The following is a 22,500-nucleotide window of genomic DNA, read 5'->3' on the forward strand; positions in this document are numbered from 1 at the left end:
GACGACCTTGTGATGTTCAGTCTTGACCTTGACTCCTCAAGGTTCACTTAAACTCTTTCTGGACCTTTCTGGGATTTTTGTTACCAAGCGGAATCAAAGTTTTCTCCTTTAAATGGGGCGATGAGACGTCAGCGGGTTCCTTTAACTGGAGACGGCATGGGGAAGACTCGAGAGTGTCTCACTGGAACGATAATACACGGTTGGTTGAATAATACAGCAAAAATGTGCTTTTCAAATTGTATATTTTAAGTCTCTTTACTGTTGTTTGTACGTCTGTTTCTATGTAGTGAAAGATCCTCTCAAGTTGAGACAGAACACATGTTCTACACGACTCTGTCTCCCTCTGGTGGACAGCAGGTGTCAGTTCATCCTCCAGTTGGCTACGAGACAAAAGTCTAATAAATAATCCAATGAAAGGTCAACAAAACCTAAAAAGGCACCAAAAGAATACATACAATTAAATTGCTGATGAAAATATAAAAAATACCTTATTCAGCTTTTAACACTTTTGTTGTTTTCTCGTCGTTTAAGCGCTGAAAAGAAAAGCAAGCTGTTGACAACCAGGTCAGTGGACGACTGAGATTATCTGTTTTTATTAAACACTATTAATCAAATGTCACCGAGTTCCTGTGTACTCACTATGGCCGCACAGACAATATCTTCTCGGGCTCGGCGAAGCTCAACGAAACCCGAGGCACCAGATGGCACTCGGATTGTTTCCTCTGAAACTGACTGCAGAGATTTGGAAAGATGAAATATGGAGCAAGAATGACTTTTAATGGTGCAGCAACAATGGTTAAAGTCACTGGGCTGCGGGTTAAAGGTCACTCGTACTATTAACTGTACTCTGTGTAACGTGAGGAGTTCACAGGAGTGAAGACCGAGGACTCAAACTGGCAGGAATCCAACGCTGAAGGGCCTTGAACCTGCATTCTCTCTGCAGGCCAGCAGGGGGCGACTCCTCTGGTGGGATTGTATAGAAGTCTATGAGAAGATGACTTCTCACTTAATTTAACACTAGTTTCAAGTAAAATATTTCAACACAGAATGTAAATTATGGTCCCATTTAGATAAATAATAATAAATGAAGTCAAAGGTACAACATTTCCCTCTCAGATGTAGTGTAATACAACATATAAAGTAGCCTTATACCTAAATAGTACCCGGAGTACTTGAGTAAAAGTACATATGACTATACTGTGTTCACTCTGAACGTTGCCCTGATGTGAAATGGAAAAACTTAATTTCAGACGGCGGTTGCACATTCCATCGCTGGGCTGAGAAACCTCATCGTCATCATCGTCATCATCATCATCATCATCATCATTCATCAGATGCAACACGTCTCTAAAAGGGTTCTTTTTTAAGGCTCATACGTTCAGAAATGTATAATATATATATATATATATATATATATATATATATATATATATATATATATAAAGTACCTTATTAGTACCTTATTTAAAAATATCTAATAATAACAATCTATACGTAGAGGTTTATTAGAAATCTGTGTCAAAAAAAATAATGTAATTTAATATCTGTGTACTTCTACTCTATGTCTTTCACTGAAGCGTCACGTGACTAAAAAAACCTGGACGTTGTCCATTTCTGACCACTAGAGGGCGGCAGAGCGACACAGTTCAGTGTTTGAGATACAGGATGTCCATATATGGTCCTCTGGGTGTGGAAGGAAACTCCAACTAAGCTGTTCACACACACTGTTACAGTAAATGGGTGGTATTTCGCTGCCATGGCAACCTCATCTTAATGCATTGATCTAAAAAAAAAAACCAATACCACCTGTATTAATTTTAGTAAAACTATATTAATGTATATTAGCGTAATGTATATTAGCGTAATGTATATAACGGAAGAAGATGAGTACTTTTACTCATGTACAATTTATATTTAAATATATCCTCGACCACATTCATGTGACCACTCAAGTTATTACTTTGCATGTTCAGATTAGTAATTCAAAATATAGTTAACCGTGATTTATTATTATAGGGTAGATAAGGCATTAAATAAACAGTAAATAGTACATTCACAAGCAGTGCACAAAGTGAGCAAACATTGACATGATGTACACATTAATGCACCAATAATGATTATTAAAAATAGAATATACATCAATCTGAAATGGGCTTTCCTTTTGGTACTTTAGGTCTATTTTGATGCTAAAACTAAAACTTACAAGATCTGAATACTTCTACTTGCACTGGATTTTATTAGATTTACAGGTTTTCAAGGACCTTCTTATAAAGTTATATATAATTTTGTACACATTAACTGTTTAGATTTTAGACAGAGACACATTTTTCTTGCATTATAATTGTGATTATTGATGCGTCACGTAGGTCACGTACCAGGGAGGCGAGGTGTTTGCCCCCAGTGGCTCGAGTGGGTCACTACACCTGATGCAGACTCACCCACTGACACAAATACACTGAGCCACGTGCAGATGGCCCGTGTTTAAAGACAGACAGACGGCTCATCCTCACGTAAATAAGTGTGTCACCACATGTGTGTGTGTTAATCTGTTCACAGTGTCTGTTGCACATATAGATGGTTCAAAAACATGGTTCAAATGGTTGTTTTTTTCCATTCTTAAAGTGAATTTTGAAGAGGGGCTTCTGGAGGTCCTTGAATGCCTCACGGGGGCACCTTCAAGTCCACGTGTTGACCCCTGAGCCAGACCAGGTGAATCTAAGTGAAAGCACCACTCCCCCGAGGATCTTAAATGGTGGAAAAGGTGACGCAGATGAACCGATGAACACGATGGGGGCGGGCGGGCGTTCAGTGTGCTGAGAGACAAACGTTCTGGATGAAGCAGGAATTTGGGGCTTTGTTGCCTTTCGCCTTTCCCGTCTGTGTGAGAGACACAATAGCTGGTGTCGGATTGCATCATCAGCTAATTGTGACCCAGGAGATGCCCCTCTCTGGCAGGCGAGTGAGAGGGGCAACCACATGTGTGTGTGTGTGTGTCTGTGTGTGTGTGTCTGGAAACCCACTGCCTGTGCTGCCTCTGTTGCTGCTGCTGCTGCTGCTGCTGATGATGATGATTCTGTTGCTGCTGCAATCACCTGCAATCCTTTCGACGCCTCGCCACTCCCGCCGGTTGCCTGGAGACGGGGTCGCCTAGGCCACGGAGCTACTGGGAGAGGATGAGGAGGAGAAGGATGGAGAACAAAGACGCTGAGAGGGGAGTGGGTTTGAAAAAAAAGAAAAGGAGAGGAGAGTGGAAGGGGAAAATGAGAGCGAATAACAGAGGAGAAATGTACATTTGCATCTGGTCGTAGTGCCTTTGAGCAGGACGTGTACATAATAACAAATATAAAATATAATGAACAAATAAGAGGCTTTGATAAACAACAACAATGAACTCGAGGTTCATTTACAGCTTATAGACCGTAGTTCTATAACCCTGAAACACAAATACATTTATTTATACGTTTTAGACGATGCCCTCTAGCCTTAAAAAAACAACTATAATGTATTTCTTGTGTTATTTTTTCTTCTTTTCACAAACCAATATCCTCTTGCAAGAACCTTCATTTATTCTCTGTGTGCAAGAGCAGCAGGAGCTCAATGACCTACACACCGTGTAGGAGGGAGGGGAGACACACACACACACACACACACACACACACACACACACACACACAGAGCATGGTGCAAAAGACCTCCCGCTGGGTTGACACAGCAACAGTGTCAGCAATTGCTCAGCTTTGCACCATGCTCTGTGTGCGTGTGTGTGTGTGTGTGTGTGTGTGTGTGTGTGTGTGTGTGTGTGTGTGTTAGAGAGAGAAGAAGAGGGGGGTGCTAATTGATTTCATCCCTCTGGAAAGTCATTTCATCATACTTGGTGTTTTTAACCCTTGTCTTACGACAGCCTTACAGCAGTTACTCTGCACGGAGACTCACGGCCCTCTGGGAAATTATAAGCTCCTGAGTGTGTGTGTGTGAGAGACACACACACACACACACACACACACAAGGTGCATGAAGAGGAAGAGAGGCATGCAAATGAGAGAAACCAATGTGTGTATTTTAACAATTTCTACATGCAGCCGACTTTTAACTGGGTCTTAAATATTTGAGGAAAACATAACGAGCCGGAGCACTTTTGTTTGTTTTGTTTAAAGACGTCTCGACTGTGTTTACCTGTTGTTTTAACAACGACTACATTTCAGGTATTTCAGGCTGCTTTTTCCATCCTAAATGAGGCCGGTTTTAAAGCTCGGGGGGCCCCAAAAACCTCCTAAATGGGCTGCGGGGAGTTTCTACAAAAAACATTAGATATTATGGTATGTATGTAGATTGCACATCCAAGTTTAAACATTAAATTAAGTGTAATCATCTGTGTTTTAAGCTTTGAGCGCAGAAAACAATATTGGACCATTTCTGCCTGTTCTGTTACATCTTAATATTAAACGTACACATTTACATCGTCTATCTTTGTAATCTGTTTAGGCCTAGATTCATTATTTGTTGTGCAATTTCTGCATGTTTGAACTTTTCCCATTTACATTCTATAATATTTTTAAAGCATTTAATTTAATTTAATTAAATTTGAGAGGCGGCGGATACAGAAATATTTGTAATATTAAAGAGAAATTCTTTAACAGGGAGAGCAACAGGAAGAAACCTCAAGTTAGATCCCAGGGTGGATAGAAGAGCAATAAATGTCATAAATACACGTCTCAAAAAGTTCAAAGTGTGTTCACTCACGTCGTTAAATTAGCTAATTACCAATTTAAGCTGTAGGTGCAGCGTAACGTTTATGAAGCGCCAGCAAAGGAAACCAGGCCCTCCAGTAAGCTTCGCCTCGACCAGGTGAGCGTCACACTCAGGTGTCCCATTACCAGCTCCTTGGAATCCTTGGAATTGCACTGGGTGAGGCCAAACTGGGTGAGAGGTCCAACTGGTTTGTGTTTTTTTTTTCGAGCTTACGCTGCTGCAAAAAGGATCGTTTGTGGTTGCTAAGCAGGATTTTTAAAAGTATCTGCGACACACACAATGTTTATGAAACAACTGAAGATATGACCTTTTAAAAAAACAGAGTTGACCCAGTGTGTGTGTGTGTGTGTACATAGTCCTCGGGCTTTGTGTACTCTACACTTCTGTTACGCTCAAGGACCAGTAATACCACACAAAGAGCACGACTAGAAACAGGAAGTAGAATAAATAAAAGCCCCCTCGCTGTCCGACCTGCTGAAGACAGATAACAACGATACAGTGCAACACATTTTATTTATTTGACAAAATCGGCTACAAACGATTTTCTGGCCGCATGATGACGTCACCGCGAAGGACAACGTGTGAGAAACTTTCCAGTCAAGATAAATAAATCCATCTCCACGATGCCGTTATATTCCATCGACTGAGAAAAAAACTAAACTTAACATCGAAAACTTAAATAGTGGACAAGGATCGAACCAGAGCTTCATATCAACACGTCATGCTTCAACAAAACAAGCTTTATCATCATCTTTTAACTTCTAGAGTCACCACTGGAGTTTGATTTTCGCACATATAAAAACACAAACAGTTAAAACCAACGGTAAAAAACAAACAACAAGCTCCATAGGGCATAAATAATCTACATTGCTAGGTCAGTATATAAGGCATACAAAAAACAACATCCCACACGTCAATGCTGAGGTTAATATGAGAAAGTGTCAGTGCAACAATCACAAAAATGTAGAAAACCTTCTGAGGTACAAGGTCGTGACACCGAACGTTGATGTTGGCCTAACAGCAAATTCCTAATTGGCCTTAAAATCAAAATTGCATTGCAACCAATCACGAGTTCTCATTTGAAAAAAAAGAAAAGGAAAAAAAAGGGGAAATGAAACATTCAGTGTCCGGGGTGGGGGTGGGGTTCTGTTTTATTTCAAGGCACCGTCCAGATGCGCCCGCATCCTCTCTCTGTGGGGCTCGGCGAGGCAGCGGCCGATGGCCTGCTCCGCGTCCAGGACCCGCCTCCGGAAGCGGTCCCGGTCTCGCGCCATTTCTTCCCAGTGTCCTTTGCGGGACGCCTGGCGAGCGAACGGCCAGGTGCGCATGACGTGGACTTGGACCAGAGGAGAAAACTGTACCTGAAACCCAGAAAAGATAAAAAGATTTAGTACATTTTGTTCAAATTATACCGATTGTTCATTGTGTGCTTTTTTTTTTAGGGGTTTATAACAAGTAAGAAGGCATCTAAACTTCAAATAAGAGTCACCAGATATTTGGTTATTACCACTCAAACTGTTTGTGAAAATACCCTGAAAACCATGTACTTTCCCAGCACCAGTGACCGTTTTTTCTGCCCCGGGCTCGATGTTATGAGTCTGGGTGCTTCTGAACAAACAGCGTGCGACACGTCTTCACACTGAGCCCAATGCGGAAGCCCAAAGTCTCTGCTGACTCTGCTCTCTGAGTCACGTGACGCGGCTCGGTCGTGACGACCGGTGCCGTTGCTAACCGACGACAAACAACAGCTCGCAGGAATCAAACCTTATCTTAACCACGAGAGGTTGCAACAGTCAGCAAAGACACTTTGAGCTAAATGTACTAACGCGAAATGAGGCATCATGTGCACGTGCTTTATCTAATCCTGTCTGGTGGTTTGACGCCATGTTATTATTAGATAATGACCTGTTTGTGGGGGCTGCTGGTCTTCTCCTCCGGCAGGGACCGCCGTGTTTGTCCAGTTCTTTTCCAGGGCACCAGAGTTTTGTCTGGGTGGGAGTGACGCTTTAACTTCCTCTCTGGAAGCGAGGGCTTGGTGGCTTTGGGTTTTTCTGACTCCGTTTCACATTTCTCTGGTGGAGCTTCTCCGGACGGCGGCGTCGTGGCCGCTGACGGGGAGCTCTGAAGGCAGGCCTGGAAGTTGAGAGGGTGGTACGGGTCGTCCTTTTGGCCGAGGGATTCCCACAGCTGCTCTTCGTCATCCTCGGACGAAGGAGAGAAGCTGCCCTCCTTCTCCTCAGTGTCCAACTTGAAGGGAGGCGCAGGAAGAGAGGCCTTTTGTGTGGTGGCGGTTTGAGGCGTCGCGCTGCCGAATGTGCGCGCGGTGAAGCACATGGGGTTGTAGGGATCGTCGGGGCTGCTGAAGAACTCCAAGAGCCTCTCGCTCTCCTCGTCGATGTCGGGGCTCGAACCCTCGGAGCTGGCCCAGCTGCTCCAGCTGCTCTCGCTGTCGGAGCGGCCGACCCAGACGTTCAGGCCGCGAGGCGCCGACATCTCCTCGCCGGCCTTGCACGCCGACGCGAGGTCCCCGTCGCTCTCTGCCGCGTTGCCTTTACCCCTCCCCATATTTGTGTTTGTTGAAATACACGCAGAGAAAAAGAAGGGGTTGTAAGGATCGCTCGATTTGGACAGGGACTCCCAAAGCGCCTTGCTCTCCTCGCTGTCGAACTCGACTACGTTCTGGTCTTCTTCGCTACTCCAGTGGAAACTTATCTCCTCCTCGGACACCTCCTGCTTGAAGACTCTGTCGCCGGTTTTATGGCAGCCGTCGTTTGAGCTGTCGCTGCTCGACACGAAGATGTTCCAGTCGCCGGGGAAGCCCATTTTCCAGCTGGATTGGTGTCCCAGGAAGATGGCGGCGTCGTCTTTGCCGGACACGAAATCGTCGACCAATCCGCAGCAGAGGTCGTCGGCACGCAGGGTGGACAGCAGGGCCTCGGCGGTGGATTTCCCCGCAAAGGAGTCGCCCACGTCGGCGCAGAAGTTGGAGAGGGGGTTCGTGCCGCCGACCATCACTCCGTTGTCGCCGTCGAACAGCGAGGAGAACAGGAAGGAGTCGGTGGGGTTCGCCGCCGTGGTCATGTGCTGGATGTGTTGACCCGTCTCGTCGGTGATTCTCACGTGAACCTCGAACCGGAACATCTGGAAAACTGGGATTGAAATAATAAAATTATTTAATTTTGAATTATGATCTCCCATCTCCGTTAAACAAGCTTAATTAAGAGCATGATCATTCAAAACATCACAGAAGTCAGATGGCTTTAAAAAATGTAATTAACATTTTTTTTAAAGTATGCTATACAGGGATTAAGGCTGTACATGGGAAGTACACTAGCTGGATTAGGATGTAAAACACACAATAAAATAGATTGAGTAACCGGGCTAAACAAACTCCTCCTTGGACATTATAATAATATGTACCCATAGGTAAACAGTATGTATTTAATGCAAGTTTTTAAAATATATTTCGTATCGTTTCTTACCCGACACGAAGGTGTAGTAGATGACCTGAACCAGCAGTCGCAGCTGTTCCCACAGAACCGTGAGCATCTGTTTAGTCCACGGGAGAAGAGACTTCCCTCCGCCGCCGAACCTTTCCATCGCGGTCCGTTCAGAACCAACAACCGCGGCCATTTTTGTTTTTTGTTTTGTTTTGTTTAACGGCTTGGAACCAACGGGCGGGTTATGTCAACTGAAAAAAAAAAAAAGTCCTCACGTATTCTGGTATTCCTCGTCGAAAACCAACAGATTTCGCGTACTTCTCTGTGACAGATATGGGTCGATTTGCTGTCGCTTCATCGTCAGCCGAACGGAAGCCATTTTTTTTCTCTCGCGGTGGTGGAATTTTCCTTCCGTCAAATACGCTCGTGTATTTTCTCCTCCATGTTTTCGTGTGTTGTAGTTGGTGAGCGTAGTGTGTGGAGGTTGCGACAGCGTCCCCCTTTTAAACACAGCGAGCGTGACGTAGCGCGAGGCTGCGATTGGAGGCCGCGGCTGCCGCTCAACCAAACGTAACCGCCCCCCTGTGACGTATTAAAACCACTCCTTCGTAAGGGAACGTGTGACGCGTAGAATCTGCCAGTAAATTCCCCACGAGATGCCCGGAAGTCCCGTTTTAATGGCCTCTGCCGTTCATTTAACGTAGAAGAATGGGCGTAAAGGGAGTTTTCAAAGCCTCGAAAGCAAATTGTACCTCAACGGGTGCAGTTTCAATTTCACAATTATTGCTTGGTTTACATTCCTATAAACAGAAAATTCATTTTTTTTAGTCACAAGACTATTTCTAAACATTTCTATATTTATATTGTAATATTAAAAAACAAGGTATGTAAAACACAATTTAAAGAAAGACAACAGAACAATTTCCGATTCAAATCTTTTTTTTTATTAATCCAAAAAAAAGTGCAGCGTTTATGCCACCAGAGCAGAAGCTGTAGAAGACTCGCTGTAGACAAAGAGAAAACATACCGTTAGATGGAGCACTCCGCAAAAATTGCCATATTTTATACTTTATCATTGTGAAAAAAAATAGTTTTTTTGGGGGGAGAGGGGTCTGCATAATCAAAAATAGACATTTGGTTATATTCACGGCCCAAAACAATTTACTCCAGAAAGGCCGTTAGCCCAATTCATAAAATGTAAATGTTCTCAAAATAACAATCTTTAATTGAATTGTGCAAAGGTGACTGGCAGATGTGGCACCAAGTAGCCACAGCTGTTAATTTTCCTCCAGCTTTTTTTCTAGCACAACAGAAATATCACTACTCTCAATAGAGGAGAGAGCAGGACAATGATTTGTGCATCTTTTAAAGTATAGTAGCAAGTCTGACATCATTGAGCCATTTTTTTTTAAAAACATAATTTAAATGGAAATCGGAAAAATGAAAACAAGGAAAGCTTCCCAAAGCAGAACCAATACGTACTACTTCCAGTTGGGGGCCAGTACTCTCTTGGTCTTGTAGTAACGGGCCAGCCTGTGGATCCTGCTCTCGGTGAGAATCAGGCGGAACTTGGCATCCTTGTCCTGCAAGTCGAGTAAAAAAAGGAGCGAGATGTTACGGGATTGAAGTGCAACACATGTATTACAGAATATGTCCATTCACCCATGAAAAAAACAAACAATAACTGCCTTTATCTATAGCACATTTACCAGAGCTTTGGGTTCCTTTATATTTGGTTCCCTAACACATCTGTGTTATATAGTATAAACTAAAAACTGTCTGAGAATGACCATCAACTTTCTCAATATTTTTGGAGTCTTAATGTACCTTTCTGTTTCTTTCCAGGTGCTTCCTGACTGCGACAGCCTTCTTGATGAGGTGGTAGAGATCCTCAGGCAGGTCAGGGGCCAGACCTTTGGTCTTCAGGATCCTCAGGATCTTGTTTCCAGTGACGAAACGTACTTGAGCCACACCATGGGAGTCCCTCAGAATCACACCTGGACAAGTAGACAAACGGGCTTAAAAACTGGACAGTTTGTCGCTCTAATAGTTTGCTTTAATTATTAAAAAGAAACTAGATTAGAAACATATCTTAAACCCAAAGATTACACAACACTACTGTTGAACATGTATAATTTCTAAAGTGTGACATTCTATTCTAGTTGTGCCAGTAAAGCTGCCAATAAGGTAACAAATATTTTATATACTACGGTAAGTATTCAAATCACAATTTACACCGTTTATATTATTGCACTGCATGTTCTCATCTTGTTGTGCATGTGCAGTGTGAATGCTTCACTCCCTCTGAATGTTGCATCATTTGTTTTGCAACAGGGAACAGATTTTTTTTTAAAGTGTTCCTCAATGTAATGAACTGTATACACTGACAGTCTCCCTGCTCTCTTGCAATCCGTCATAAAATGGCAAACAAAATATGTATTTGAATTATGCGAAGGGACCGAGTTTACACTGAAGAAAAAGGGTTTTATTTGTCGTTTCTGTACAATCAAATTGATATTTGGTTAATGACCCCGCAAAAAAAAAAAGTGCTACAGGAAGGCAGCTAGTTAGCCCAATTCATAACATTTACAGAAAATAACTGCTCACAAAATGTTTATTTTAATTGTGCAAAGGTGACTGGCAGATGTGGCACCAAGTAGCCACAGCTGTTAATTTTCCTCCAGCTTTTTTTCTAGCACAACAGAAATATCACTACTCTCAATAGAGGAGAGAGCAGGATAATGATTTGTGCATCTTTTAATGTATATAGTTGTTGTGGAGGAGTAGTTAATAGCAAGTCTATGACATCATTAAGTTCAACTTTGGACCCATTTAAATTTATAAACACAATGGAATTGGAAACCAAAACCAGGAAAGCATCCCAAACTGGAAGTAGTACATGAAATCAAACCCAAAGATAATCTTATCCTTTAGTGTAAACAGCGCCGACACAACTGTTGAACATGTTTAATTTCTAGTGTGACATTTCATTCTAGTTGTGCCAGTAAAGCTGCCAATAAGGTAAAACATATTTGATATACTACGGTAAGAATTTAAACACCGTTTTTATGATATTGCATATTATATCATCTTGTTTGCACCTTATGTGCAGTATGAATGCTGCACTCCCTCTGAATGCTGCAGCATTTGTTCTTTTGTCTCTGGAAATCAATGTCAGCATGTATTAGATTGTGTTATAAAGAATCAGAACTGACCTATATGTTCTTGAAAAGGGGGGCACCTTAGTCCACTTATGTAATTGATGGGGAAAAGCTTGTACGCCCCAAATGCCATACTGTGCTTAAACAGCCCCTTTTTTGTACCAAGTGTGGACCGATTAATGACCAGAGTCCCCCAAAATATAAAGTACACACTAGCATTTGTTATGACTTTGTCCAACCTAATTACTGCGACTGGATTAAAAATGGCTCCATTTAGATATAGATCTATAAAGTGAGACATGGTTGATTTGCTAACAGAGTTCTCTGGTCACATGTGATCTACAGCATCTGTGAAACAATGCCCCCATTTGGTCAATGTTAGTAAAAGTGCCTGCTTAAAATCAGCCCTAAAAGCAATGGACACATTTTGGAAAAGCTATTTAAAAAATGTTAAATGTTTTTCCTAAACAAGCCAAATATATTGGCTGAAGGATTTTGTTAAAAGAAAACAACCACTGTGCTGAATTTCTGTTGCAAATGTAACTGTAAAGACACGTTGTATGAAAGAAAGGACACACATATACCCGTTCTGCAGAAGCACACAACATACTAGTCAGTTTCTAGACCGAGAATCTCACAGAAACACTTACCGATCTGAGAGGGGGTCAGGCCTTTTTTGGCCAGCTTGAAGATCTGCTCTTTGACATCATCAGATGTAAGCTTCAGCCACTGCAAATTATCCCGAAATGATTAACCCACTAATAAAATCAGTTCATAAATATGTAGATACATGTATAAGTATAAAAACACATTTGAACAGTTACTTACAGTGGGAACACTGCGCCTGTAAGGCAGAGCTGACTGGGACAGGCCCTTTCTGTGGGAAAGACACATTGGTTTCGTTTAGACACGTGAAAACAGACATTTAAAAAAAAAAGAGGTACATTTGGGGTTTCTATCTGGCTTATCTGCAAACCCTCCTCGGAAGCTAATGAAGGTTGCTGGCCGGGCTAACGTTTAACTGCAGCTAGTTACTCGTGTCGGGGGTCGACTGTTGTGCCGATATTAACGTTCAGTTGTTTCGTTACACGGGTTCAACTTCTCCGTCAAACGCACGTAAATATGATTGTATTTCTGCTGTGAATGTGCGACGTGTTTCGGTCTAAAATTTGACGGCGAAGTGGAGCAGCAGACTCGCGGTGAGCCGTTAGCTCATGTAAGCTAGCTGGCCCGATGTGGATGTCGACGTGCGGCTCCGTATTTTTTCTAAGTTATTTTCCTGGTTTATAAAACCGGATTAAATGTCTCAAACCGCTCCTCTGACGTCCATAATACGTTTACGAGCGATTTCGTCGAGGTAAAAACGGTCCGAAGACACGATATTCTATCTTTAAATCACGAAAAGAGCGCTCACCCGGGAGCGTGCATGCGACCCATGATGGCGGTGGAGGAAGAGAGGCCGCACACGCGACAGAGAATGCTATTTTGCGCCTGCGCCGGAAGTGACGCAATGACGCAGAGGAACGCGTTATTGACGGCGACCAACGGTTTCACGGTCGTCGTGAACGGCTGTCAATTCACGGAAATATATTTTAGTTAGTTTTGTTACACATTTTTTACGTAAGTCACGCTAATATATTTTAATGTTTTGTTACACCTATTCAACGTAAGTCACGCTAATATATTTTAATGTTTTGTTACACCTATTTAACGTAAGTCACGCAAATATATTTTAATGTTTTGTTACACATTTTTTACGTAAGTCACGCTAATATATTTTAATGTTTTGTTACACCTATTTAACGTAAGTCACGCAAATATATTTTAATGTTTTGTTACACATTTTTTACGTAAGTCACGCTAATATATTTTAATGTTTTGTTACACATTTTTTACGTAAGTCACGCTAATATATTTTAATGTTTTGTTACACCTATTTAACGTAAGTCACGCAAATATATTTGAATGTTTTGTTACACATTTTTTACGTAAGTCACGCAAATATATTTTAATTTTTTGTTACACCTATTTAACGTAAGTCACGCTAATATATTTTCATGTTTTGTTACATATATTTAACGTAAATATATTTAAAAAAAAGATTCAACTAAATAAATAGTCACCAATATTCTCCTTCTCAGTCTTTGTTTAATTGTACATTTATCAGGTTGTTTTGAATCTCGATTAAACTGTAACAATGTGCTTCTACGGCATTAAACAATAATTAAAACAATTATTGTATTAATATCACCGTTAATAAAGCTAGAATACTGACCGCAAGCCTACTGTGTAGAATAGTTTTTAATTTGTGTCAGCATCATATTAATTCAAATATTAAATATAACCCTGTGTGGGTCTTAAGAGGCCTTTGGGTTTGGTCTTGTGACAAAATCTTTTCTTAAAACCTCAATCAGTTATGCCATAATTTATTTTTACCCACAGGGTCACAGTGTAAAATGGTGCTGGGTGTCTGTAATGCATCATGTCCCATTTCACACAACAGAAACAAAGAGTCGTATATTTGTTCCACAAACATTTAATTTGCTTTAGGAAAGAGGGATTACAGTACACACCGATCCATTCGGGTTACAGGTCACCAATTAAGAATAAATAACTGGCCATGTTAATACAAACTCTGCTTGCTTTCTCTGTACAGTCACTAATATTCATAGTGTGAACGCTCTCGGATCAAAATAGTCTTGTAGAATCTTCTCTTTAAAAACAAAAATCCTTTTCAGATAAATTCAAATTCTTTATTAAACATCAATAACAATAACTTTAGATGTATATAGTGAGCGAGGGGGCGAGGAAAGCAGCTAATGCTCAGAATCTTGTTCCCTTTTTTTGTGTGAAGATGTTTCAAGTTAAAGTTGCCTTTTTTTTCACCGGCGCTGATCCGAGTTCAGTTTCTCTCTTGAATATCATAAAAAACTGTCTGGATCTGGACTTCACTGGCAGTTTAAGCTCTCGCTGACTATTGCAGCTGCACACCGCGGCGTCATCGCGCCACTCTTACGCGCTGGGAGCGAGCGTGGTGTCGCTGCCTCACGTCCAGACTCCACTTTTAACTCTGAATTATGGTTCTGAACCACCTGAAGGAAACAGACTTGTGATCAGCGTTATTGGTCAACCACAATCTCTTCATCCGGAGCACACAACAAGAGCGTGTTACAAAGCTTATGATACAAATTCCCCTTTAAAAAAAAAAAAAAAAAGGGTGTGCTGTGTGAAAATAGTCAAGTAATAAACACGAGAGAGAGACCTGGTAGTGTGGCATTTAGTGGCGGCCCAATGTTACAAAAAAAACCTTAAGTTTAAGTCAGAACTACTGATTTAGCTTTGAAGAATATAGATTTTTCTATAATAAAGGACATATCACATTGTTAATAAAATATATATATATAGCAATAAGGCCAAGTTGAGCATTAAAAAGGGGATTGTGAGCACAAACAAAAGGCACCCTTGTTCAGCTCCCGACGTGGTTTGATTTGCCGTCCTTCTCATTACTTTTGGCACTTTCTCGGGGAATCAATAAAAAGGTCACTGTTGATCTCCTGGAATCTGGTGTGTTGGACTCTACTCTACCCAGAAGTGTCTAAAACCCCCCCGACGCCTCCTATTTGTCCGTATAGAAAATAAACAAGGAAAACGTAAAAATACCCCCCCCCCCCCCCCCCCCTTTTCCCCCCCTATTCCTTAAAAAATAAATGTGTCAATCTATATATACTCTTCTCATAAGTAAGCCGTTTTGGTCCTCTAATATCAAAATGTACAAAACATTACAGCTCTTTGTTAAGAGTTTAGAAAAAAAGAAAAGAAAGAGAGCCACAATAAGTGAAGATTGTTTGTCACAGAAACAATCTGGATTAGTTTGAAGAGACAGAAGCTAGTGAGGAACCACTCAAGTCACATTTCTGAAACTCTGTAGAATCAGGTTGTTACTGACCTCAACGCGAATGTACGTATTGATATTACGGGTCCTTCCAACGTCTTCAGAATATTCACAACGACATGATTCATGTAAAAGAAACGGTCCGTTTGGTTTATTCGATTTAAAAAAAAAGAAAGAAAAGAATTCACTGCTTTTACTTGAAGTTTTATGTCAGAAGTGAATCCATCCATCTTCTCCAGGTCTCCTCCCCCACAGTTTTAAATAAACCGATAAATGAAAAAATTATTTCTATTTGCATGAACTGAAAAAATGCAGTGACCGGTATTTTCAAGTAAGGCCGCCGGCCGCCGCATCTGCTGCTGCCGCCTCCCCTCCTCCTCCCTCCCCCCCCCCCCCCCCCCCCCCATGTGATCAGAGCGCAGCTTTCAGTCCGGAGACGCGGAGTCGATCCCGGGCTTCGAGAGAGAGAGAGAGAGAGAGAGAGAGAGAGAGAGAGAGAGAGAGAGAGAGAGAGAGAGAGAGAGAGGCAGGTTGGGGTTAGAAGTAGGGGACGGCCGTGAGTTTGTACCACTTGACCGTCTCCTTGCTGAGGTCAAAGTCTTTGAGTCGGAGCGTGATGCCGCCCAGGAAGTAGTTCTCGCGCAGCGACTCGGCACTGAGCACGCTCAGTTGAAGCTCCCGCAGGCCCAGCGTTTCCTTGCTGTAGCCGCTGTACACCAACTGTGGAGGGAGGAGGAGGGGGAACCGGTGAATGAGGTTTTTTTTACACCAAAACAATGTTTCAGATATGTACATGTAGGCAATATCTTTAAAAGGTCCTCACCATCTCATTGAAAGTAGGGTTCCTGGTTTTCCTTGAAATCTTCGTCTTGCGTTTGGAAGTCTTGTGTGGATCTGGAAGCAGGTAGGTTTTCACGTATGGATTGGGATCGGTTCCTTCTTCAGAAACCTGGAGAGGGGGGGGGGGTGACAACGAAAAAAAAGAAAAGATAAACAAAAAAAGGAAACGCAGCGTCTCGGCGTTCTGTATTCAAAATCACCGCTGCTTACCAGATCCCTGATGTGCATGACCATGATGAAGAGATTGCTGTTCCTGTAGGAGATCGAGAGCTTCACCTCTCCTTCCACCCGGCCAGAAGTGGGACTCAGTGGAGGCTCTGCAACAGTCAGATGGCACTCATCACTCATCAATGCTGTTGTTTGACATGTTTAAATGCTTAGTCTGTTACCCAATAAATAACTAAAAGGCCAAAGCGCCGGTTTTATTCACCTGGTGCTTTGGGCGTGGCATCTACACCTTCCGTCTTGTCATCCCGTGCAATCGGATGAAAGAAGGTGTAGACCAGGTCGCACTGGAAACAGAGATCATGGGAGGACTTCATTGACTGCTACGGCGTACCGACGTTGTCCCGCCGAGTGTACCGATTACCGAGTGTGTACATGCGTGTGTGTGTGTGTGTGTGTACCTGGGTGACCTCAGTGGAGCTCCGCATCAGGTTGTGGACGTAGTTGTTGAGCTCCAGCTTCCTCTTGGCCGCCACTTCTTTGATGTGGGTGCGACCGAGCACCATCTTGTTGGGGAAACTAGAGATAAGGGGAGAAAAAAGGGGTGCATTTACTTTCCCACAGAATCAGATGTCCCTGAAGGCATCAGCACTGAGGTAAGTGTCTAAAAACCTCACGAGGAAAAAGAGGGGAAGTTAAGTGGGCTTTTGTTACAGGGCCATTCATCCAGAAGGTGAGATTCTCTCTCTTCAAAACATACCAAGTACCTTACGAGTTACAACGTCTTAAATGATGCGTCAATAAAAAAAACTGTACTAAGTTTACGCTATATTTAGAATATTTCCACCACTTTTACCTTTCCAATGGGGAACTAAAGCCATTATACCCATCTATGCCCCCTTTAAAAGCCACTTGGTAATTTTACATTGCAGAATTCTGGAAGTTGTTCGACCGCTGCCTCGATCGGTTCGTTAGTTTTATTTGTTATTGCGTGACTTTGGTGAATCGGAACTAACCCTTTAAAAACAACAATAAGGCAAACACATTAACCAATCAAGGCAGCGATAGACCAGCATCTATAAAAATGACTGTTTTCGTCACTGGAGTCTCGTGGCTTTGAGAGCAGAGATGAATAAAACTGCTTCAGCTCTCTGTCAGAAAAGAGCCGTCCGATCCGTTGCTTTGCTCCTGTGCCGGTTCTCCGAGCCGGAGGCGACGTCTTACCTCGGCAGCTTCCAGAGCGGGAAGAGGATGGTGAGTTTGTTGTGGAGCTCTTGGAACTCGTCAAAAGTGCGGAAGACAAACTGGGGCTCATTCTGACCTTCCCTCAGGAGCCTCACCACGTACGTCTGCACGGAGAGGACAGGCAGGGAGACGCGTGATCAGGTGTTTGCGCTTTTCACGTTTTTTTTTTTTTTACCTCCAGAGGACGTGACGGGACGCAGTGAAACTCACGTAGTGCTTGTCGGGGTTGTATCTCTTCTGGAAGGAGAAGATGGAGGCGTGGACGATGCGGCCCTCCTGTTTCAGAGTGTACGTCTTTGGGGAGAAAGACAGGATGGGCTCGTCGTTGGCCGGCAGACCGGAGAATCGCAGCTGGGCGAGGTTGTGGATGAAGAAGTTGAACTTGGTGGCAACGCTGCCCAGACTGGACTCTATCAGCCTGGGGGGTGAAAAGAAGGAAATATGGAGGAAATCAGAGGTGAACGTGGATCATTTATCAAGATGCCGTTGTCTCTGACATGGAGCCGTCACAAAGTTTACACGAGGCACAATAAACGTAGTTATAATGTAACCCGACTGGTTTTAAAAGAACACGGTCAACATGATACCGTTTCTTGTGTCAGGAGTTTGTGTTACTGTAATGCGAGACATCAGCTATTGTTTTCCTTCCTAGTCTTATACTGCCACCTGCTGGACGTTCAGTTTGTAGCAACAACAACAACAACAAAAAGAGAGAAAAAATAAATAACAGAATTGTCCTTGAACTGAATTCTGCACAAAATAACAGCGCTGGTCAAAATAGAGCAGCCGTGCAAATGGGATAAAGAGAAAAACAAAAAAAACAAAGAAGAGGGAGTTATTTCTCTTTTTCTTAAGATGTTTTCTGTCCAAGAGTTTGGCAAATTTACATTTAACACTTTGTCAACCTGCCAATTTATGTTGAATAGAAAATAGAAGTCAATGCATTTTATCCCCCGAGCCCCAATTCACCTGGTGAAGAAGATTGTTGCCTCAGCGTCCGTGTTGTGAGGCTGCAGAGCGTCAAACACGTACTTCAGATCCTGAGAGCCGGTCAGCTCAGGGAGGCCTGAGGACGTCATCTACAACACAGAGATTACCCAACATTTTGTACAGTAAAATAATTACATAAAGTATATATATATATATATACACACAATATCAAATAGCCTATATACATATAACTAATATTTATTGAATTAAGTTAATTAATAGCAAATAACGGCAAGATAATGACAGAAAATAACTGTAACCTCATACTTCTTTTGGGGGCTTACAGAAGACAATGTGAAAATAGTCATTAACATTTATTTTCCCTCTTTGACTTCTACATTTTGTTTTAATGCATTATTATTCCTAAGTAGAGCATATTCAATATACTGCTTTTCTCTATTTTATATATTCTGAAACTGAACGTGTTGGGATTTGAAACGTCACCATCGAATCGAGGAAATCGAGTGTTTTTCTGACACTTTAGACGAAAACAATTCATCCATTTATTGAGTTGATGTTCTGCCGATTAGTCTCTCGTGAAAATGCAGCCAAAAGTAACAACCATGACAACGTGTCAATTTAATGCATGCACCTGCTGCACGTGACAGACTGTGCTGCCGTGAATGTGTGTATGAATACTAGGCGTTAGTGTATCTATGCGTGGATAGATATGTGTGCATATGGTGCGTGTGTGTGTGTGTGTGTGTGTCTCACCAGTGACAACAGGTTGAGGAAAAGCCCAGAGTGCTTGCGGATGAGGTTGTAGGCCTGGCAACACAAGTCGACAAACAGCTGGAAGCGACTGGTGGGCCGCTCGCCCCCGTTGATGACGTACGCCATGTCCGAGGTCAGAACGAACGGAGCGCGGTCCCTGATGGGAAAGAAGACGTCAGCTTCTCGAGCGGGTTACTCCAAAAAAAAAAAAAAAAAAAATATATATATATATATATTTGTGGATCGAAGGTCTTTTATTCTAAATCTTGTGGACGATCTGGACCACACTAAAGCAACTACAGGGACACCCTAAAGCAAGTTACTACAAAGCCTCTAAATATTTCAGTGGAGATGCTCAGAGGCTAACAATAGCCACCGGCTGGGAGGGAGCACAGTGTGTGCGAGCTTTGAACCAGGTCACGCTTGAAGACGCATCCACTGAGTAGCAATACAGTAAATTCAACAGGTGAAAACGTTCTTAGAACCAGCAAATTATAAACACTACACCTGGGACACGCAGCTGTAAGGCTCTATTTAAATGATGTATTTATAGTGCATGGTTTAAGTGCATTTAGCCATCGGGGCGATTGCGCATCTTAAGCCATTTGACGGTGTCGGGCGGATTTCGGTTGGTCGATTGCGCAATCGCCGTCTGCTGCCTCAAGGTAGCGATGTGCCAACAATACGGCCGACCTCACCTAAGACCAACGTGACAGCTGTGTCGGTCTGAAACCAGCAATGAGTTGTTGATGGGTGTGAGATAGAGAGAGCCCTTTATGACGTTGTGTTAGCATTCCCTGTTGACAACAACCGGTACATGACCTTACACCTGGTAGTAAAAACTAAATGACGACAGTACACATCCTGACACACACACCCCATTTATGGAAAGAACTTTCGACCCCAATTGCAAACCAAAAGCGTGTTTGGATCTTTTCTTGACCACACGACACACGTCATGTCAGACTTTCACCTTTTGAAGGTGCCAAACATCTGGGCGTGGCCCAGGAACTTGCCGAAGTCGATGTGGAACATGTGGCCGGTGGAGCGCAGCATGATGTTGTCATTATGGCGATCGCAGATGCCCAGCACGTAGGTCGCCACGCAGCACCCCGCGCACGAGTAGATGAAGTTCTCCGAGGCCTGAAAGGGAGCGAGAGAGTGACACAGAGAGAGAGGGAGAGAGAGAGAGAAGGGAAGAACAAATAAGTCTTAGGTTGTTGTCCAGCTGGCTAACAGCGAGTACCCCCATGATGTCAGAGGTTATGTGAAGTAAGGTTTCACATTTATAGGAGTCAAGGGTCACGACGTTGTACGACTGCTATAAACTTCAAGAGCACGTACACTTTAAAAAAAAAAAAGTTAAACACCTCCAGTGGAAAATAACTGTGTCAAAGGAAAATGATGGTTTAAATATTTCAGCCATTTTCACTCCCACTAATTTACACCACGAGGCATTAAAAAAGCAGCTCAGTGGTGTAACTGAGATTCATAATATGTGAGAAACCACTACTTTGTGTCAAATAGAGCTTGTTTGGCTGTACATGTGAGCGTGCACACGTATGCTCTGTGTGTTTTTCACCTTCTCGTATTCGTCCTCGGCGGGGTTGTACTTGCGGAGCCACTCAGCCAGCGGTTTGTCCTTGAAGGAACCGGTGACGCCGTACTCCACCTGGATCTTCCTCAGGGTGTCGGAGGACGGCACCAGCTCCACCATGCCTTGACGAATCACATCGCATCACTCGTGTTAAAAACACAACGCGAGCGCACGTCAGTCAGCTCTGTGTTAATGTTTTTTTTTTTATTGACATAAAAAGCCATCGCATTGGGGTCCGCCCGTGAGTCATAATGAGCTGTTGGAAGTTAAGTCTGTTTCGATTGATTGACAGGTTGATTGCGTATTCATAATTTCCGCTCTGACTACTTCCACCTTCATTACCACCTGAGTGAAGCACTAATCTCTTCTTCCCGTTGCCATGGTGATTTTCATTTCACAAAGAAAAAGGTAATTTCCTTTCTCAACAATGAAGCATGTTATTCTTCTTCTAGGATTTATTTTAGAAGTTCCCAACAGGTGCATTCCTCGTCCACGAAAACAAAGAATAATTATTTGTGATCTCGCATTTAAAAAAAACAACTCAGGTGCCAATTTATTAGGTACACCTAGCAAAATCTAACTCAGTCCAATAAAACAGTGGACCCCACTAAGGCGTCAGCCAATGGGGATCCAGTTAATAAACTAAACTAAACAGTCGTGCAATAAATTCTACATTTATGAAGGTTACAAAGTTCAGTTTTTGTTTGATCTGTTTAAAAAGGTGTTGAATTAACTGTCCGATCACGAGTTTATGGTGCTGTCGAGTTGTATTGCATTAGAGTGACTCATTTATTTTATATCAACAAGGGTAGACTAAATAACAGAAACGCCTCTATAATGCAATATCCAATATCCAAAATGATCATAAAGTTGATTTAACACCCGTCTAAACAGCATTTTATTACACTGCATTAGTTTCAGCTCAGTGTACCTAATAAACTGGCAACTGAGTGCGTTTGGCTAAGTACGAATGAACGTTTCTCAAACGTCAACTGTTTTGTTTTGTTCTTCACGCATTCGGGGCAACTTTAAAATGACGGGTGTATAATGGGCCCCCGTCACCTTTGTCCTTGCCAGTGGAGATGCATTTGAAGTTGACAATGCGGAGGTCCAGCCCCTCTTGCTGCCAGATGCGGTCCATGATGCGGATCATCTGAAGAGCCAACATGTCTTGCCTCAGGTCTTCTCCGACCTGACGCACAAACGGACGAGCAGAGAGACAAATTTACGCCATCACTCTGCACTTTTATGATCACCGGTTGGACTTCACTTCCACGGCCACCAGGGGGCGCAGCGTTCAGATGAAAAGCATGTAAACAACAGTTGGATAAAACAAGTTTTTGATGTAGCTGACGACAACTCCCTAGTTTAATCTAGTGCAGCGTGTGCGAAAGTTACACAATAAGCCGTTCTCAGGTGAGTTTATGGACCATATGGTTCATTTTCTATTGAGTGTCCAGTGTGTGTGTGTGTGTGTGTGTGTGTGTACAGTACCTTAAACATAACATTGATCTCTTCTCCCAGTGGGTCGGCGTTGACCAGGGCCAGCTTCAGGGGAACTGCGTTGGAGTTGAAGAAGGAGCAGGCCTACACACACACACACAGACACACACACACACACACACACACACACACAGTGGGGTGTTATTCTGCCGCACTGCACCGTGTTATTCTGTCGGTTTGTTCGCAGCATCGAAATCGTGTCGT

The 22,500-nt window shown here is 42.8% G+C and overlaps 3 protein-coding genes and 2 non-coding genes across 7 annotated transcripts in view; all 5 read right to left on the reverse strand.

The window, feature by feature from the left end:
* Nucleotides 1–5,243: 5,243 nt before the first annotated feature.
* Nucleotides 5,244–8,775, reverse strand: ppp1r15b (protein phosphatase 1, regulatory subunit 15B). Its single transcript, XM_034534308.1, has 3 exons — nt 8,232–8,775; nt 6,655–7,898; nt 5,244–6,110 (listed from the first exon to the last, which is right to left on the reverse strand). The coding sequence occupies exons 1-3, from the start codon at nt 8,380–8,382 to the stop codon at nt 5,901–5,903; spliced, it is 1,605 nt and encodes a 534-aa protein (XP_034390199.1). The 5' UTR covers nt 8,383–8,775; the 3' UTR covers nt 5,244–5,900.
* Nucleotides 8,776–9,110: 335 nt separating this feature from the next.
* rps13 (ribosomal protein S13) lies at nt 9,111–12,852 on the reverse strand. The gene is made up of 6 exons (XM_034534371.1): nt 12,765–12,852; nt 12,179–12,227; nt 12,001–12,079; nt 10,017–10,186; nt 9,672–9,772; nt 9,111–9,193 (listed from the first exon to the last, which is right to left on the reverse strand). Exons 1-6 carry the CDS (start codon nt 12,785–12,787, stop codon nt 9,160–9,162), a joined length of 456 nt encoding a protein of 151 aa, XP_034390262.1. The 5' UTR covers nt 12,788–12,852; the 3' UTR covers nt 9,111–9,159.
* On the reverse strand, nt 9,419–9,551 carry LOC117732936. Its single transcript, XR_004609670.1, has one exon. It is a non-coding gene; the product is annotated as a small nucleolar RNA SNORA19 (small nucleolar RNA).
* Nucleotides 10,811–10,943, reverse strand: LOC117732937. The gene has a single exon (XR_004609671.1). It is a non-coding gene; the product is annotated as a small nucleolar RNA SNORA19 (small nucleolar RNA).
* Nucleotides 12,853–15,649: 2,797 nt separating the features above from the next.
* pik3c2a (phosphatidylinositol-4-phosphate 3-kinase, catalytic subunit type 2 alpha) overlaps nt 15,650–22,500 on the reverse strand; it is a 36,034-nt gene continuing 29,183 nt past the window's right edge. For all 3 annotated transcript variants that reach the window (XM_034534253.1, XM_034534254.1, XM_034534255.1), the window contains exons 21-33: nt 22,288–22,380; nt 21,856–21,985; nt 20,779–20,915; nt 20,170–20,339; nt 19,197–19,353; nt 18,462–18,571; nt 17,703–17,910; nt 17,472–17,596; nt 16,709–16,826; nt 16,513–16,594; nt 16,293–16,399; nt 16,066–16,191; nt 15,650–15,962 (exon numbers count right to left, since the gene is read on the reverse strand). In XM_034534253.1, coding sequence (XP_034390144.1) covers nt 15,780–15,962; nt 16,066–16,191; nt 16,293–16,399; nt 16,513–16,594; nt 16,709–16,826; nt 17,472–17,596; nt 17,703–17,910; nt 18,462–18,571; nt 19,197–19,353; nt 20,170–20,339; nt 20,779–20,915; nt 21,856–21,985; nt 22,288–22,380 — 1,746 coding nt within the window. In that variant the 3' untranslated portion in view covers nt 15,650–15,779. The remainder of the gene's footprint in view (nt 15,963–16,065; nt 16,192–16,292; nt 16,400–16,512; nt 16,595–16,708; nt 16,827–17,471; nt 17,597–17,702; nt 17,911–18,461; nt 18,572–19,196; nt 19,354–20,169; nt 20,340–20,778; nt 20,916–21,855; nt 21,986–22,287; nt 22,381–22,500) is intronic.

Source organism: Cyclopterus lumpus, chromosome 6, assembly GCF_009769545.1.
Source record: "Cyclopterus lumpus isolate fCycLum1 chromosome 6, fCycLum1.pri, whole genome shotgun sequence".
Lineage (NCBI taxonomy): Eukaryota > Metazoa > Chordata > Actinopteri > Perciformes > Cyclopteridae > Cyclopterus > Cyclopterus lumpus.

Excerpts from the sequence above, each read along its gene's own strand:
- rps13 (XM_034534371.1), bottom strand. The coding sequence starts at position 12,787 with ATGGGTCGCATGCACGCTCCCGG. Across the intron at positions 12,080-12,178 it reads ACAGGCGCAGTGTTCCCACT|TGGCTGAAGCTTACATCTGA; the intron begins GTAAGTAACTGT and ends GATAATTTGCAG. Across the intron at positions 9,773-10,016 it reads ACCTGGAAAGAAACAGAAAG|GACAAGGATGCCAAGTTCCG; the intron begins GTACATTAAGAC and ends CTCGACTTGCAG.
- ppp1r15b (XM_034534308.1), bottom strand. The coding sequence starts at position 8,382 with ATGGCCGCGGTTGTTGGTTCTGAACGGACCGCGATGGAAAGGTTCGGC. Across the intron at positions 7,899-8,231 it reads CTACTACACCTTCGTGTCGG|TTTTCCAGATGTTCCGGTTC; the intron begins GTAAGAAACGAT and ends TTTCAATCCCAG. Across the intron at positions 6,111-6,654 it reads CCAGCAGCCCCCACAAACAG|GTACAGTTTTCTCCTCTGGT; the intron begins GTCATTATCTAA and ends TCTGGGTTTCAG.